Genomic DNA, 14,036 nt, shown 5'->3' with positions numbered 1-14,036 from the left:
GCACTCTTCTGTTGAAGGGTTGGTCGTTAAAAAGGAAGGTGATGTGGTGTGTGTGTGTGTGTGTGTGCGCGCCTTGCTCGCTCCCTTGCTTTTTGCTCTCGTGTGGAAAGTTAGGATGTCTTGATGGGTGGTGATGACGACGACGATGATGTTGATGACGACGACGACGATGATGATAGCAGCCAAGCAAACGAACCATTAAGTCGTGCCAGATGTCAACAGACCGGCGCTCCTACATGATGGCGGTGATCATGCAATGCCCCCCCCCGGGGTCCCTGCGCAGGTGGTCTATTCGCTCATCTGACGGGACGAGAAACCGTTGTGGCGGTTGTCGTATGGAGGCGGCAATGGAGGGGATTTGCAGGATTATAGCAATACAAAGGCACCGCGGCTTGGTGGTGGGGGTCATATGGCTTGCCTTAGTTAACCTGGTGCAGACTGCGCGTCTGTTCTTTGCTGCTTGCTGGCTGGGGTTTTGCGCACGCGCGCGCGCGTGTGTGGAGGGGGGGCCTGTGGTTGCGCGTCTCTTTTGGGGGGTTTGGGGAAAAGGGAAATGAAGGAGGGCCTGGGTGTTGGTATGGATTGGTGTTCGTGTACATATATAAATATATATGCGCTTTCTCTCTTCATGGCGGCCTTCCTGGCGGCTTCTTTCGTCTCTTTGTTCGTCTGCTGAGTACGCTGTTTGACAGCTGCCTGAATAGCTCTCTGCCGCCAAGTACACGCCTTGACTGTCCGTCTGCATGTATATCTGTAGTCCCTAAACTCGCACTTGTGCCTACCTGTCCGTCCGGATGTTTGTTGTATGCAATACACAAGGAAGGGGAAGAGTTTCTCGTACCGTGCCGTACCACATGCATGCGGCGCTTATTATTACACGCCTTGTTTGGCGTTTGTGGCTGTTGGCCCGGCTGGCGCGGGTGTTCTTCCGCTTGACGTCCTAATCCTACGTAACGCAGCGTAGATGCTGCAAGTGAGGGGTGCTGTGGAGCTCCCTTTTTGTGCCCCCTGCTGCTGGCCCTCCAGGGGAGGCTGGGCTGGGTGGGGTGGGGTGCTCCTCCTGTGTTTCAAGCACACCGGGACATCGGAAACGCGGGCGAGACGCGTTTCCTGTTTTGGCTGCCGTTTCCTGTTTTGGCAGCTCCCTTTGCCCCCTCGTGAAGGCCCCCTCCCCCCTGCTCAGGAGAGCGAGCCGCTTCGTCGAGACTTGCCAGAAAAACTTCGAAAGTGCGTCCTAATCATGTATCTTTTCTTTTAGAACGGATTTTCCTTTTTTTCTCTCTCTTTTCTCTTTCTCCATGAATTGAATGTTGTGGTGTGCTGCGGGGACGGAGACGGAAGAGTGCCGGGGGTGGGGGTGTTTGGCCCGCCGGGGGGGTGGGGAGGCCTCCTACCTTCCGGTCAGAGCAGGGAATGGTAGGGGGAGGGGATATGGATGGGAGGGGTAAGGATGGGAGGAGAGGAGGGGAAACTATGTGTGTGTGTGTGCGCGCGTGTGTTTACTGTATGTGTGGTTGGGCGCGTTGTTTTCATGTTGTGGTGTTCTTTCTTCTGGCCAGTTGGTTTGGTTCGTTTGGGTGTTACGCGTGTCGCGCTCATTTGGCCCGAGTAACAGCGTTTTGAATGTTGAATGTTATATGTATGAACGTACGTATGTATGGCACACGCGCATACATACTGGCACACATGCTAACATACTTGAATGTGCAATGCAAGACAAACAGGCAACGCGTCATCCTCTGGGTTGGTTAAGTGTTAGTTAGTGTTAACCACCTCGCGTCAGTGCATGTGTTGCGTCTGTCTTTATGTGTGTATGTACGTATGTATGTGTCTCCATACTTGCCGTGGCGCTGTGTGACTGCTGTGTATGGTATGGTATGGCGGGTATGGTCTTCTGTGTCTTCATAGATGTGTACGGCACACGTAATCGCCCGCCGAGAAACGGCAGGATCGCACCTCTCGACTTCTCTCGCTGTGGAAACGGTTCGTAATTAGTGGCTGGAGGTTGTTAGGTTGCGGTTACGCTTAACGGTGACGGTGACACCACGCTCTCGTCCGTTGTCTGTTGGCCGTTGCCCACTCGCACAGCCCAACATCTTCTCTCGCCTTTGAAAAGAACCTGGTGGGCCGGAATGAAGTGCCTAACGGGTGCCTGGGAAACGAATTGCTGCCTTAAGTTTGGGCCTTAAGTTTCTCTTTGTGACGCATTGTGCTTCGAGGAGAGTCTTAACGCCCGCAGCTGACATTGATGAAGTGTCGCTCGGGGGATCTCCGCAGCTTAATATTGGACGTACTCTCTCACTTTAGCTTCGGCATATGTCGTATATGTAAAAGGAGGAGGAGAGCACCGAACAGGGAAGCCTGCCGGTTGGTGGTTGGGTGGTTTTGGTTGGTTAGTGGCTTCATCACCCGCATGCTTTGGCTCTCACTTGTTCACGACGAGTGACGTGGACGTTCTGCTTATATGCCCCATAGAAGACGATGATGATGATGATGATGATGATGATGATATGAAAATCTTCTTCCCCGGAATGCGGTCACACGGGGTGGATGGTTGGTGGTTGTGGAGGAAAGGTTGGGCTGCTGCTGGCTTAGTGATTGCTATGAAAAGACCCCTCTGTCCTTTCTGTTGTCGGCTTTTTCGCGTGCATTATATGTGTGTGTGTGATGCGCCATCTCTTGGTTAACTTGCATGGCCTTTTCACCGCGAAATACGTTTTCTAATTTTACGAAGGCGGCAGGTCGCAGTCAGTCATGCAAAGAGCGCCTCGCGTCGCGTCTCGCGCTGTATCAAGATCTTTTTCCTTCTCTCTTTCTCTTTCTCTCTTTCTCTCAATTATCTTGTAAATCTTATTTAATCTTGTTTTTATGAAGACAGATGTCGTTCATAATGTAGAAGCCCGTGTAATACAGATGACGAAGGCAATGTGTGTCGCTGTCCATCCATATCCGCTGTTTGACTCCCTAGTCCTAGCTAGGCTCGGCGCTGAGTGGCTCACGGCTGGAGCTCAGCACTAACCAGCATTTCAGCGTTCATATAAAAAATTCTACAGATATACAGCACACCAGATCAGATCCGGATCCGATGAGCTCGCAAGGCCTTAGAATACAGCTGACGCGGTACACCATCAAGCCGTACGTTGTACGGCATCCATACGCACTAACAGCGGTACCGGTCTTCTGGGAAGAAAAAGCGCAATTGCGCTCCGAGTTGTTGGAGCGGAGCGAGTCTCCATACACCAGGCGGGACGCGATTTCGTCGAGTGCACTCCCGTGCGCAGAAAGCTGAAACCCCCTAAGACCCTTTTTTCATCTTAAACTGCAAATGCGCACAGTTTTTTCTTTTTCAAATTTCATGCCATACAATGTATTGATCTATCCTACTCCGTACGGACTCGTCCCCTAGAAACGGAAGTACAGTACATTCCACGACCTCTACACAATCGCAAGCACGTACACGCATACAGATCGGCACAACATCCACCCACACACACACACACAAAAAAAAACACGCATGCGAGAGCCCCTACCGACCGACTGACCCAGAGATCTTAATCTCTTTTTTTTGCGGTTTTGCCCTTTCGCCGGTAACGAGTTCTTCATGTCCATGGTCCGCTCGCGTCCGCTGAAACAGGTGCCCTCCATCGCTCAACCGTGCAACGCGGCGCTGCTGGGAGTTGCGGAGTCCCTTTGGTGAAGTGAAGGGCCCTCGTCGCCAATGGGGTGTTTAGCTGCGCCAGCTGGTCCCCATCATCTACACGGCAAGGTGCAGCCCCGGGGGCTCGGCGGCCGCCTCTATTTCCCTCTACCTTCTTGGGGCCCTATTAGATCCGTCACACACACATACATACATACATTTACATACATACCAGTTTTTTTTCATTTCTGCCGGTTATTTTTCCAGTCCGAACGGAGGAATAGGTTTTTAGTCGCGGGAATAAAGGTATTCCGAATCTGTAAGGCGCTGGAGGGGGCTCCGCCCTCCCCCGACCCCCCCCGATGAGTTACATTTAGTTCGTGCAAACGCCGGGTTTGGGGAATGTCGCAACACGCGCACACCAATCTCTCAAGCACTGATCGAATAGAGTTCGTTCACCATCGTTCGTCTTGCATCACGTTGAAAGATAACACTACACGACTTTCCAGGTTGCAGAAGTAATGATGCATAGCAGCAATGAACCGGAACCACCAAACGCAACCTGTTTCCTGGCCCATCGCGATTGTATCCATATGAGGAACATTGATGTTTGGCCCGCTCGCTGTTGACAACCGGAGTGGCGTCATTGTCGTCGGCTGGCTGCAGCATTGCGTCCACATTGCCTACGACCCCTACACCGTCTTCATTAACGTCGCTAATGGCTTCAGTGAAATTTAGTATCTGCTTTAATGGCCTTCAATGCTTTGGGAGCTTCGGGTCCGAATGTTTTGCAGCGTTTGGTCCGGTCAGAAACAGTCCTATTCCTCGTTGACTTTCGGGCGTGACCTTCCAAACAGTATCCATGGCATTAAAGTACTATGATATGGGTAACATGTATGTCTCCTGTAAGATTCTAGCGGGTTTGGCATAGACAGTCCATTTTTGGCTGGAGGAATGAACTTGTACGGTTGGAACATTATTTATTCTTAACTTTCAGGACCACGAACATTTTTTAATTCAGAATTCGGAATATATTCCGCAAAAAAATAACGCTGATACATACATACATACATACATACATACACAGACAGGAAGAAAACACACACATAATCACTCATGAAACCACACACGTTCCCCCCTCAATCTTCCCCCACTTCCCTCTCTCTTTCTCTCTCTCTCTCTCTCTGTGTGCAGGCGCTCAGTTATTTATAAATGTGTACCGCTGTATCCAATATACACACACACTTACACACAAACTCGTTTTTAAAATTCCTTTTTGTGAGAAGCCTACCAACCCTCGCTCTAAGTGCCGGTTTTCCGATATGCGCAAAACACCTCCACCCACCTACCCGACATCGTCGTGGCTCCAATTCCCACTAAATACATACATACATACATACATACAAATATGCACACTCCTACACGTACTTTTAAGATCAGACGCGCGTATTCTGCTTGCTGCAAGCATAACACTCATGTACACCTCTAAATTAAGGCTTCCATCCAACCAGGTTTCTTTCCAGCAGGTTGTCAAATGCCGTACGGGCAAAAGATGCACGTGCTAGAATGCCCGCTAGTAGCTACTCTGCGCTCTTGGATTCGGACGTCGTACAGCTGCCAGTTCAAACCCCAGTGGAAACGGAGTTTCCATTTCCCTAGTTCGGAAAACGTGTAGCTGCCAGTCCAAATCTGAATCCAAATCCAAAGCCAGATCCAGGAAAAGGCGAAGAGGAAAGCACCAGAAGGGCAAGATGAAGAATGAGAGAGGGTTACGGCTAAGGCAGCAGGCGCGGGGGGAGGCGGGGGAGGCGGGGGACGCGGGGAAGGAGGCGGGGAAGGCGGGAAGCTCAAGAGGCAGAATTCGGTTTCGTGACGGCGAACATGATGAACCTCCAGGTCCGCTCCCTCCTCCAGTCCTGCAGCCCTACTGCCGTACACAGGTCCAGGAGCTCCTGCTCCTCCCACCAGCGGTACGGCGTACCCACAATGCCGCCCGCGGTGGTTGGGTCGAGCTGGAGGTGGTTGGGTGGCGCGGTTGTGGCAGTTGATGTGGCGGTTGTGGTGGTTGGCCGGAATTGGGTTGGCCGCTCGTGGTGTCAGTAGAGGTGGTGACGGGGTTCGTTGGTTTGGGTGCTTTTGTCGGTTGGTTTGGTTCGTTGGAAGTTGATATATTTGACGATGTTGATGTTGTCTGGTGGTTAGTTGTAGCTGGAGATCTTGGTAAAAGCCTAGGTAGTTGGTAGTTGGTACCGGAGGTTTGTGCGGCTGTTGGCTAATGTTTCTAATTAAGAAGGCGACCAGTGTATATCGACACCAGTGTACGCTGTGTGACGTTACAGGAGTGAGGAAGACAAGACCCCCCCGGGGGTGGGCGGGCTATATACTTTTGTGGAGAACAAGCACTTAGGGTTTTATATATAGCAAAAATAATAAAACAAACAAAAGATTTTATGGTATATCCCTTGGGCCTTCGGCTCGTATGGGTAGTTTTATTTTACAAGTATGGTGTCACGCACCCTCAACCATGCAACACACACACACACACATCCTTAGAGGATAGAGGGGTAGGGGGGGTTGGGGTAAAGAAGAAGAAGAAGGAGAAGATATAGGGCTGACGCAGGGACTGGCCTCCTCGGGCTGCCCTTCTTCTTCTTCTTCTTCTTCTTCTGCACAACTTCTTTTTTTAACTTCTTTTCCGTACAATTTCTTCTTTTTCTTTTATTTTAATTTCTTCTTCTTCTTTCCTCTTCTTGTTGCTGTTTTCTCAACACGGGCGACGCAAACAACACTTTGTATGTGTGCGCGAAGGGGGAGGGGGGGCGTAAGGCGAAAGGCGAAAGCGAAGGCTCGGCCCGGCTGCGCACATGCACTGCAGGGATCGCGAAGGTGGCGACCGAAATGGTTGGTTTAACACCAACAAAAGTCACAAATTATTCTATTTTATATATAGTTTATTATACATATATATAAATAAAATATATCGTCCGGGCGCGCAAAACACACACACACACACATACATACATGCCATTGTAAGCTCACCTGGCTCAGTGGTCGTACGGCATCATCCCCCAGCACCTGGCCCAGCGGGGCGGTGGCGGTGAGGAACGTTGACGCCACGAACACACCCCCTGGAGCCAGGACACGACTAATCTCCGCCAGGGCCACCTGTGCAGGTGCGGGTCAGATGATGCCGTACTTCCGTACTTACAACAGTCGTGATGATTACAAGTTTCGAACACTCGTGACGTCGTAATAATATCGTACATTCGTTGTGTGTGTGTGTGGGGGGGGGGTAAACGTATCGGCGATACACCTTATGCTGCTAGGAAACTCAGACTCAGAGCATAGTGACACACATACATACATATCGACACACACACATACATACATATCGACACACACATACATACATATCGACACACACATACATACATATCGACACACACACATACATACATATCGACACACACATACATACATATCGACACACATACATACATACATATCGACACACACATACATACATATCGACAAACACACATACATACATATCGACACACATACATACATACATACATATCTACACACACATACACGGCCACACGGCCATACGGCGGACACGCACCTGCGGGTTAGGCCAGCAGTGGATGGCCGCCCCTGCATGTACGGCAGCCACACTCCCCGTGGCGAAGGGCAGTCGACCCACGTCAGCTCGCAGTAGCATGATGGGGGTACTGAGGGGGGAAGGGGTGAGGGGGGTTACGACGGGGTCGGGGGTGTGGGGTGGAACGAACCACTGACGATCGAAGCAGATACCCGGGAGAGATAGACGGGTATAGTCCAGGAGAAGAGACAATAGGGGTAAGGGGAGCTGCAGTACAACGTGAGGTGATGTATGTGTGTATGGGGGGGGGGGGTGAGACTGTGCATGTCTGTACGGAAATCACATGACGCAGCAAACTGTAAAAGGAAAATCAGTTGCTCAGACACAGAAACGTTGAGTCCCAACGTACAAAACAACTAAAAAAATCGCCTACCTACCTACATACATACATACACACGCACAGCTCCCCCTCCCCCTCCCCCTCCCCCCTCACCTTCCATTCAGCGTTCCCCCCTCAGCCATGCAATACTCGCGGGTCTGCTGCAACATGCTCTCGCTGAAGTCAGCCGCCACAACACCGGAGAACGCGCCACTGCGAGCGAACCTGTACATGCAATGGAGGGGAATAGGGCGTAGAGGGGCGGGGAGGGGCGGAGGGAAGACCCGCCACGAACGAGTGAAGAGGGAGGGGAGGGGAGGGAGAGGGAGGGAAAGACGAACCACGAACGCGGGAGGAGGAGGGAAGGGAGAGGGAAATCCCATATGATGCAAAAAGCTTAAGAGTCAGCTGCCGACGTCCTTAACCCTAAGCAAACCCACCAACTGCCGTACAGAGCAGGAGCGGAAGGGGGATGAGAAGGAAAAAATAACGAGACGGTGAACAGAACAGAACAGAAGGGAGGGGAGGGAAGGGGAAATCAGGTTTTTGTTTCGGTTGGCAAGCAACGGGGCAATGGGGGTACAATTTGTGGGGTACACAGAAAGGTCGGGTACGATAAAAAGGAATTAAAAGAAGAGACTTTCTTAACGTAACAAAAAAACAAGGGGTTTGGTGGGAGGTGAATTGAGGCTCGGAGAGACCTCTTTCCCCCCACCCCCCCACCACCCCACCACCCCCACCCCTCCGGGATTTAAAATGTGACGAGTAACGGTTCCCCCACGCCCGGCTGGTGTGTGTGTGTGTATGGGGGGGGGGGAAATAAGACGAACCACTGACGATCGAAGCAGATACCCCGGAAAGATAGACGGATATAGTCCAGGATTAATCGACACATACTGCATCATCATCAGGGAGATAATTACTTACTGACCAATAACATGACTTAAGAACAGTGATCTCAAGGGTAGAAGGGGCGGAGCTTCAAAGGACATGTCAATTCTACCCCTGTGTTTTTTTTACCATTCGTACATCGTACCCGAACCTTGGAAGCCCCCTACATCCCCCCAACCAACAACATTCCCCCCACCAACCACCAACCACCAACCACCCACCGGCGGGAGAAGAGCCCGCTGCCGCACGACATGTCCACCAGCACCTTGCCCGCGGCGGCAGGCAGCAAGTACGACATGGCGATGTCGTACTCCTTGTCAGCGCCGGGGAAGCCCGCCCATGCAAAGCCCTGCCGCCAGCCTCGCTCGTACGCAAAGCTCACCAGAGGGTTCCTGAAGCAACCGACAACGACCAACAAGAACCAACGACATCAGTCAACAAGAAGAACAACCAACAACGGTCAAACCGTCACAGGCCGTCACTTTCCATCTGGATCCAAGCTGGATCCAGTTGCTACGAACCCACTCGCCGCCTCCTTTCCCGCCTCCTTCCCGAACAAAACAAAATTGTCCTACTCACAGCCCCCCCCCCTTCAAACCCCCCAAAACCCCCCAAATACACATACACCCCTCCAATAACGGAATTCTTCAGCACAGTCGTTCCCGTTGGGGTACGGCACGGTTAGGTGCCCTCCTGGCCAGTGTCAGGCCCGAATCGATATGTAACAAGCATGTTCACGCATACACTCCCCACCTCCCCACACATTTCATCCGTACCCACCTGAACAGCTCCGTACCCCCCCAGGAACGCTGTTTATATACCCTCTGCCGTACACCGCTGGTGAGTGTGAGATCCAGATAGGCCGGGGAGGAGGGGAACGTGCGCTGACAGCGAACGCAGGAAAGCCCGCCAGACCTGTTCGTTGTAATGGCGGTTGGGAAAGTTGGTGACGGTTGGTGGCGGTTGGGACGAAGTGAAGGATGGGCAGAGAAGGTCAACCCCTAACGGGGTTTTATACATAATGCAAAAAGGTATCATACTCCCTTCAGCTGTACAGGGTTGGTGTTCCGTGCACTCGAGAATTAATGTCTTTTTAAGCAGAAATGGCTTTAATTACGTTATTTCCGTGCCGTACATCTATACGACGCCGTAGCTACCATAGCTGCTGTTTCTCCTGGCCCCCCCACACACACGCACATACATACATACACATACATACATACATACAGAGAGGTGTTGAAATGGGAGGTGGCCCCCCATCTTATGGACGGTGTACGACATGATAACATCAACTTGCGAGCTGACCAGGAACTAAGTTCAGGCGCCGTTAATCCGCTAGATTTGATTGGATGCTGGTGGTGAGTTGCCGAACCCAACGAATACATTCTGAAGTCGGATGGGGTGAACGGATTAGGGTGCCCCTCTCGCACAGGGGAGAGCAGGGAACTGCCTCCAAGGGAAAGAGGGCCGCTGGTGAAGTTATATACCACCCTGTAACAACATAAACCACCATCAAGCTACCAAGCCCCCGCCAACCTATCCAGAGGATCTTCGTTGCATCTCTTCTTTGTCTGTTGGATTGCAAATACACTTCAGTCGTTCGGACTGCCCCCCTCATCCCCCTATCCCTCAAACACCAGATTTTGAAAGCACAAACGACCCTCACCCCCATGTCTCCTAATTATCACAGTTGCACCAAACCATCACGGCCATCAATTATCCTTTTTGATAAAGTTTTTTCTAAAAATTTCGGTCAAAAGATGCGTCATGAAGATAACCCATCCTTCCCTCTCGAGTACGGCAGAGTATGACGTACACCGGAAATACGGTATGAAGTAGAAAGAAAGTTTTGGCGCAATATCAAGTACGACGGATGTACAAAGAGCAGATGAGTGTCGTACTCACTGGGTCGGCATGGAGCTCAAGCTGAAATGTGTCTGAAGGCATATGGGGCAGACGAAATCAAAATCCGTCGAAGAGGCGGGAGATGAGGAGGGGGATGGGCTGGGGGTGTCGGAGGTGAGCTGTGTGGCGGCGGCGGCGGCGGCGATGACCGTCGCGCGGCCGGGACGGCCCTCGTACGACGGAGCCGTTGCTGCAGATGGCGACAGAGCTGCTGTGGCGGAGTCGATAGGTGATGTGACTGCTGCAGCTGCAGCCGTTGAGTTGGCGGCGTGCCGGATCGAAGAAGCGCAGAAGGGGGTGCAAGTCGCGTGTTGAAGCAGGCGTCTGAAGCAGGATGTCAAAGGGTTCGAATGCAGAGGGTCAAACCAAGTCAAAGTGAAAGATAAGGGGTGGGTGAGTACACGAGGAATGTTGGTCGCTAACGCCACAGGGGATGGGATGTTCATTGGACAAAGCTTTTCGGGTGGAAATGGCAAGGAGCATTCTCGCATGTGCGGGACGTTAAGTATGAGTATTTCTTTTCTTGCTACAAGCAAGCTACACCCTTCAACAGAACGCGCACGGCGTAACCCCAGTCTTCCCGTTATGCAGCTGTCGATCACCGCCCGTGCCTAGACAGGAGTACGTAGCAGCTACTATGAGGTTGGAAACAAATAATGGCAGATATTCAGTTGTAGGCTACTGCGGGAGAGAGGCCATGTAAACGCGAGAACCGATGCCTGGGGTGTTGTGGAAGAGATGCCGTCGCGGACCACACACCTCGACGAGTGGTGAGGAGTCCAGCTACCCATCCCGCTCGCCTGAAGTCGCATCAAGGACAGCTGATGCATGTAACTACACAGTTACGCTCCGGCTCTGCGTAAACGGGTGGGTAGATACTAACGTCGCGTGCAACGTGGCAATCTTGAGGTTGAGAAAGGCAATTTCTTTTTCAATAAGTATGCACTATTCGCCTGCGAAAATCTATAGACGGTAAAATATCAGCAGATTCTAATTATTCCTGCCTCTCCAAACGTAACGGGCCCGCAGTTCTCGTCCGAACGTACGGACAGGTGACGGCTTCTGTTTGGCAAGCACTCCCGTCAAACGAAGAAAGGTGGTTGCTTGCGGCAATTTGATTTGTAAGGTGTAACGGCGTGAATTAGGAAATGCGCCGTTGAAGACGCGCCAAAGACTTGACTTCAAGTGAACGCCATGAGAGACCACCGGGATAACCGCAATAACTACAGGCCTGAGCCGGAGCAAGGATATGGTTATCCGCCGCTGAGGGTAAGTTCCTTAACAGAAAGCCCGACCTTGCCGCCACAATGTTGAAAACAGCAACTCACAACCTGCCCGCTGCATCCGCACAAACAGGAAGATTATACAGGACATCCAGGACCCGGCAGAGACAGAAGGGACAGGCAAGAAATTACAGCTCCTGCTTTACATTAATACGCCGTGGTGATCCAGGTCGTTAGTTTCAACTTGTGCGCCACCTTTAAATGCCGCAGGGACCGGGAATATGATCGCGAGCGTGAACGTGGAGACCGCGAGAGGGACCGCCGCCGTGATCGCAGCCGCGACCGGCGCCGGTCCCGAAGCCGCTCGGGCTCTCCCCCAGTCAAGCAGGGTCGCCGGAGGCCCACACTCTTTGACGTGCTTCCCCCAGGCATGGCCCCCGGCGCACCACCTCCCCCGGCAGTTTTGCCTGGAGCCCAGCCCAACCTTGCAGCGGCAGCGGCCTTCGCAGCGCCGCCCCCCTCTTTAGCCCCCCTTATGGTGGGAGTTGGTTCCCATGGTAAGCCTTCCCCCACTCTCCCCTCCCCATCCTCCTATCGCCCTTCCCTTCCCTGCCCAGTCCTCTCCAGCTGACGCTCCCCTCCAGACCCAGCTCTTTCCCCCCACACCAAACCACGTACGTATTCTAGCCCCTTCTTGTGTGCTTTTTTCCACGCCATAATGCGGTTTTTAAGTTTGCATCCGACGATCCGGGTTTGCGCGATCTGGGTTACCTTCGCGGTGACGTGATTTGGGTGGCTTGGCGCGATCTGGGTCGTCTCGCGGCTCGTGGAAAGCGCTCTCTTTGCATTCCATCTTGGCCGTCAGTTCGGCCGCCAGGGGCTTGGTCCCACTGGAGAAACGCAACTCTGCTTCTTTCTGGACCATCTGCGCATCTTTTAGCCATCCTCCGACCGCAGCTATGTCCTAGTCCCTCCCTCCCATCTTGTCGCCTCGTTCCGTTGCCACTGTCCCGCTGTCCCCGTCTGGAGCACGAGCAACCACCATGAATAAAACGTCCCATCTGTCCTCTTCACGCAAGTGAATGTGCCTTTGTGGTCTGGGTAATGGGCAGGAACGGGTGAGGATGACCACATGACGGCCCTATTTTGCTACTTTATTACCTCCAATTAATTTCTCTACCCACTCCGCGCAGGCGGCCTGGGTGGTGGTGGTGGCGGTGGTGGTGGCGGTGGCGGAGGCTTCGGTGGTGGTGGAGGTTTCGGTGGTGGCGGCGGCGGAGGCGGTGGTGGTGGTGGCGGAGGTGGAGGCGGTGGTTTTGGTGCCGCTGCGGGTCCACCCGCTGTGAGTCAGCAGGCCACCCGCCACGCCCGGCGCATCTACGTGGGCGGACTGCCCCCCACTGCCACGGAGCAGTCCATTAGCTCCTTCTTTAGCCATGCACTGGCGGCCATCGGCGGCAACACGGCAGGGCCAGGTGGGTCAAGGGGGATGGGGGACAACAGAGGAAAAAGGTCAGTGGCAAGGCATGGCGGAGGGGGGGGGTCGTGGGCAGGCGAGGAAATAGAGGCCGGGAACAGGCAGTTGTTAATTCATATGGAAAATGCTTAGCGTCAGGGAGGAGAGAGAGGAGGGGAACGCGGGAAAGAGGGAAAGGACAGAGGGAAAAGGACTCTGGAGGGATATGGGGTCTGAGGGAGTGGGGCCGGTGGACGGTGCGGCATGTAGGGCTCCAGGGTGGGTAGAGGGCATCCGGATGAGTGGGTGGTATGCAGCAGATAGGAGAAGGGTCTTATGGTCTTAAGAAGAGGGAAGCGAGGAAAAAAGCGGTGAGTGAGGGCATGTGGAGGACGGATGAAGGTGAAGGTGAAGGGGGGCAGTAGGGACGGTAAAGGAGGGACGCAGTGAAATAGGATGAATGCGTGGGGAGAATGGCAGGAAGGAGGTCTGGTTGGCATGGCCAGAAAACGGGGGATAGAGGCCGGCAGGCAGGCAGGGAGGGAGGGAGAAGAGGGGACTACTATATAGTGTCGGCAACTGGTGGATGGATGGATGGTTGGTTGGTGCTAGTTGTGATGCCGTGCTCTGCTAGCCACTACCACCGCCACCATCAACACCAACACCAATACCACCACCTAGACGGGACCGTTGAACCGCCGGAGGAGCTTTGGCTGTGAGGTGGAGGTGGAGGGTGGAAGGGGTGGGGTCGCCAGGACTGGAAGGGGGCCTGGGTCGGAAAAGAGGTCTCCCAGTGGAGAAGGCGCTTTGAAGGCTTGTGCGAGTACCTGGTGAAGACCCGCGCGTTGCGGTGATTTGGGGCGGGGGGGGTAGGGGGGGGGGGCCGTACCAAGAAGAAGTAACGCAAGTAACGCGAGTAATAAACGATCAAGAGAGCACCG

At 53.1% G+C, this 14,036-nt stretch overlaps 2 protein-coding genes across 2 annotated transcripts in view; one reads left to right on the top strand and one right to left on the bottom strand.

Moving 5' to 3' along the window:
- Nucleotides 1-4,636: 4,636 nt before the first annotated feature.
- VOLCADRAFT_106536 (uncharacterized protein) lies at nt 4,637-11,790 on the bottom strand (the record flags this gene model as incomplete). Its single annotated transcript, XM_002954709.1, has 8 exons — nt 4,637-5,649; nt 6,677-6,802; nt 7,263-7,371; nt 7,735-7,845; nt 8,733-8,903; nt 9,292-9,426; nt 10,417-10,663; nt 11,745-11,790. 8 exons carry the CDS (start codon nt 11,788-11,790, stop codon nt 5,485-5,487), a joined length of 1,110 nt encoding a protein of 369 aa, XP_002954755.1. The 3' UTR covers nt 4,637-5,484.
- spl8 (splicing factor U2AF, large subunit) overlaps nt 11,524-14,036 on the top strand; it is a gene marked incomplete at its 3' end in the record, with an annotated part of 7,034 nt that continues 4,521 nt past the window's right edge. Inside the window, exons 1-4 of the mRNA XM_002954762.1 lie at nt 11,524-11,685; nt 11,773-11,819; nt 11,910-12,196; nt 12,833-13,118. Of these exons, the coding sequence (XP_002954808.1) occupies nt 11,611-11,685; nt 11,773-11,819; nt 11,910-12,196; nt 12,833-13,118 (695 nt within the window). The 5' untranslated portion in view covers nt 11,524-11,610. The remainder of the gene's footprint in view (nt 11,686-11,772; nt 11,820-11,909; nt 12,197-12,832; nt 13,119-14,036) is intronic.

Source organism: Volvox carteri, assembly GCF_000143455.1.
Source record: "Volvox carteri f. nagariensis unplaced genomic scaffold VOLCAscaffold_45, whole genome shotgun sequence".
Classification (NCBI taxonomy): Eukaryota; Viridiplantae; Chlorophyta; class Chlorophyceae; order Chlamydomonadales; family Volvocaceae; genus Volvox; species Volvox carteri.
This window is presented reverse-complemented; position numbering and strand designations above follow the sequence as displayed.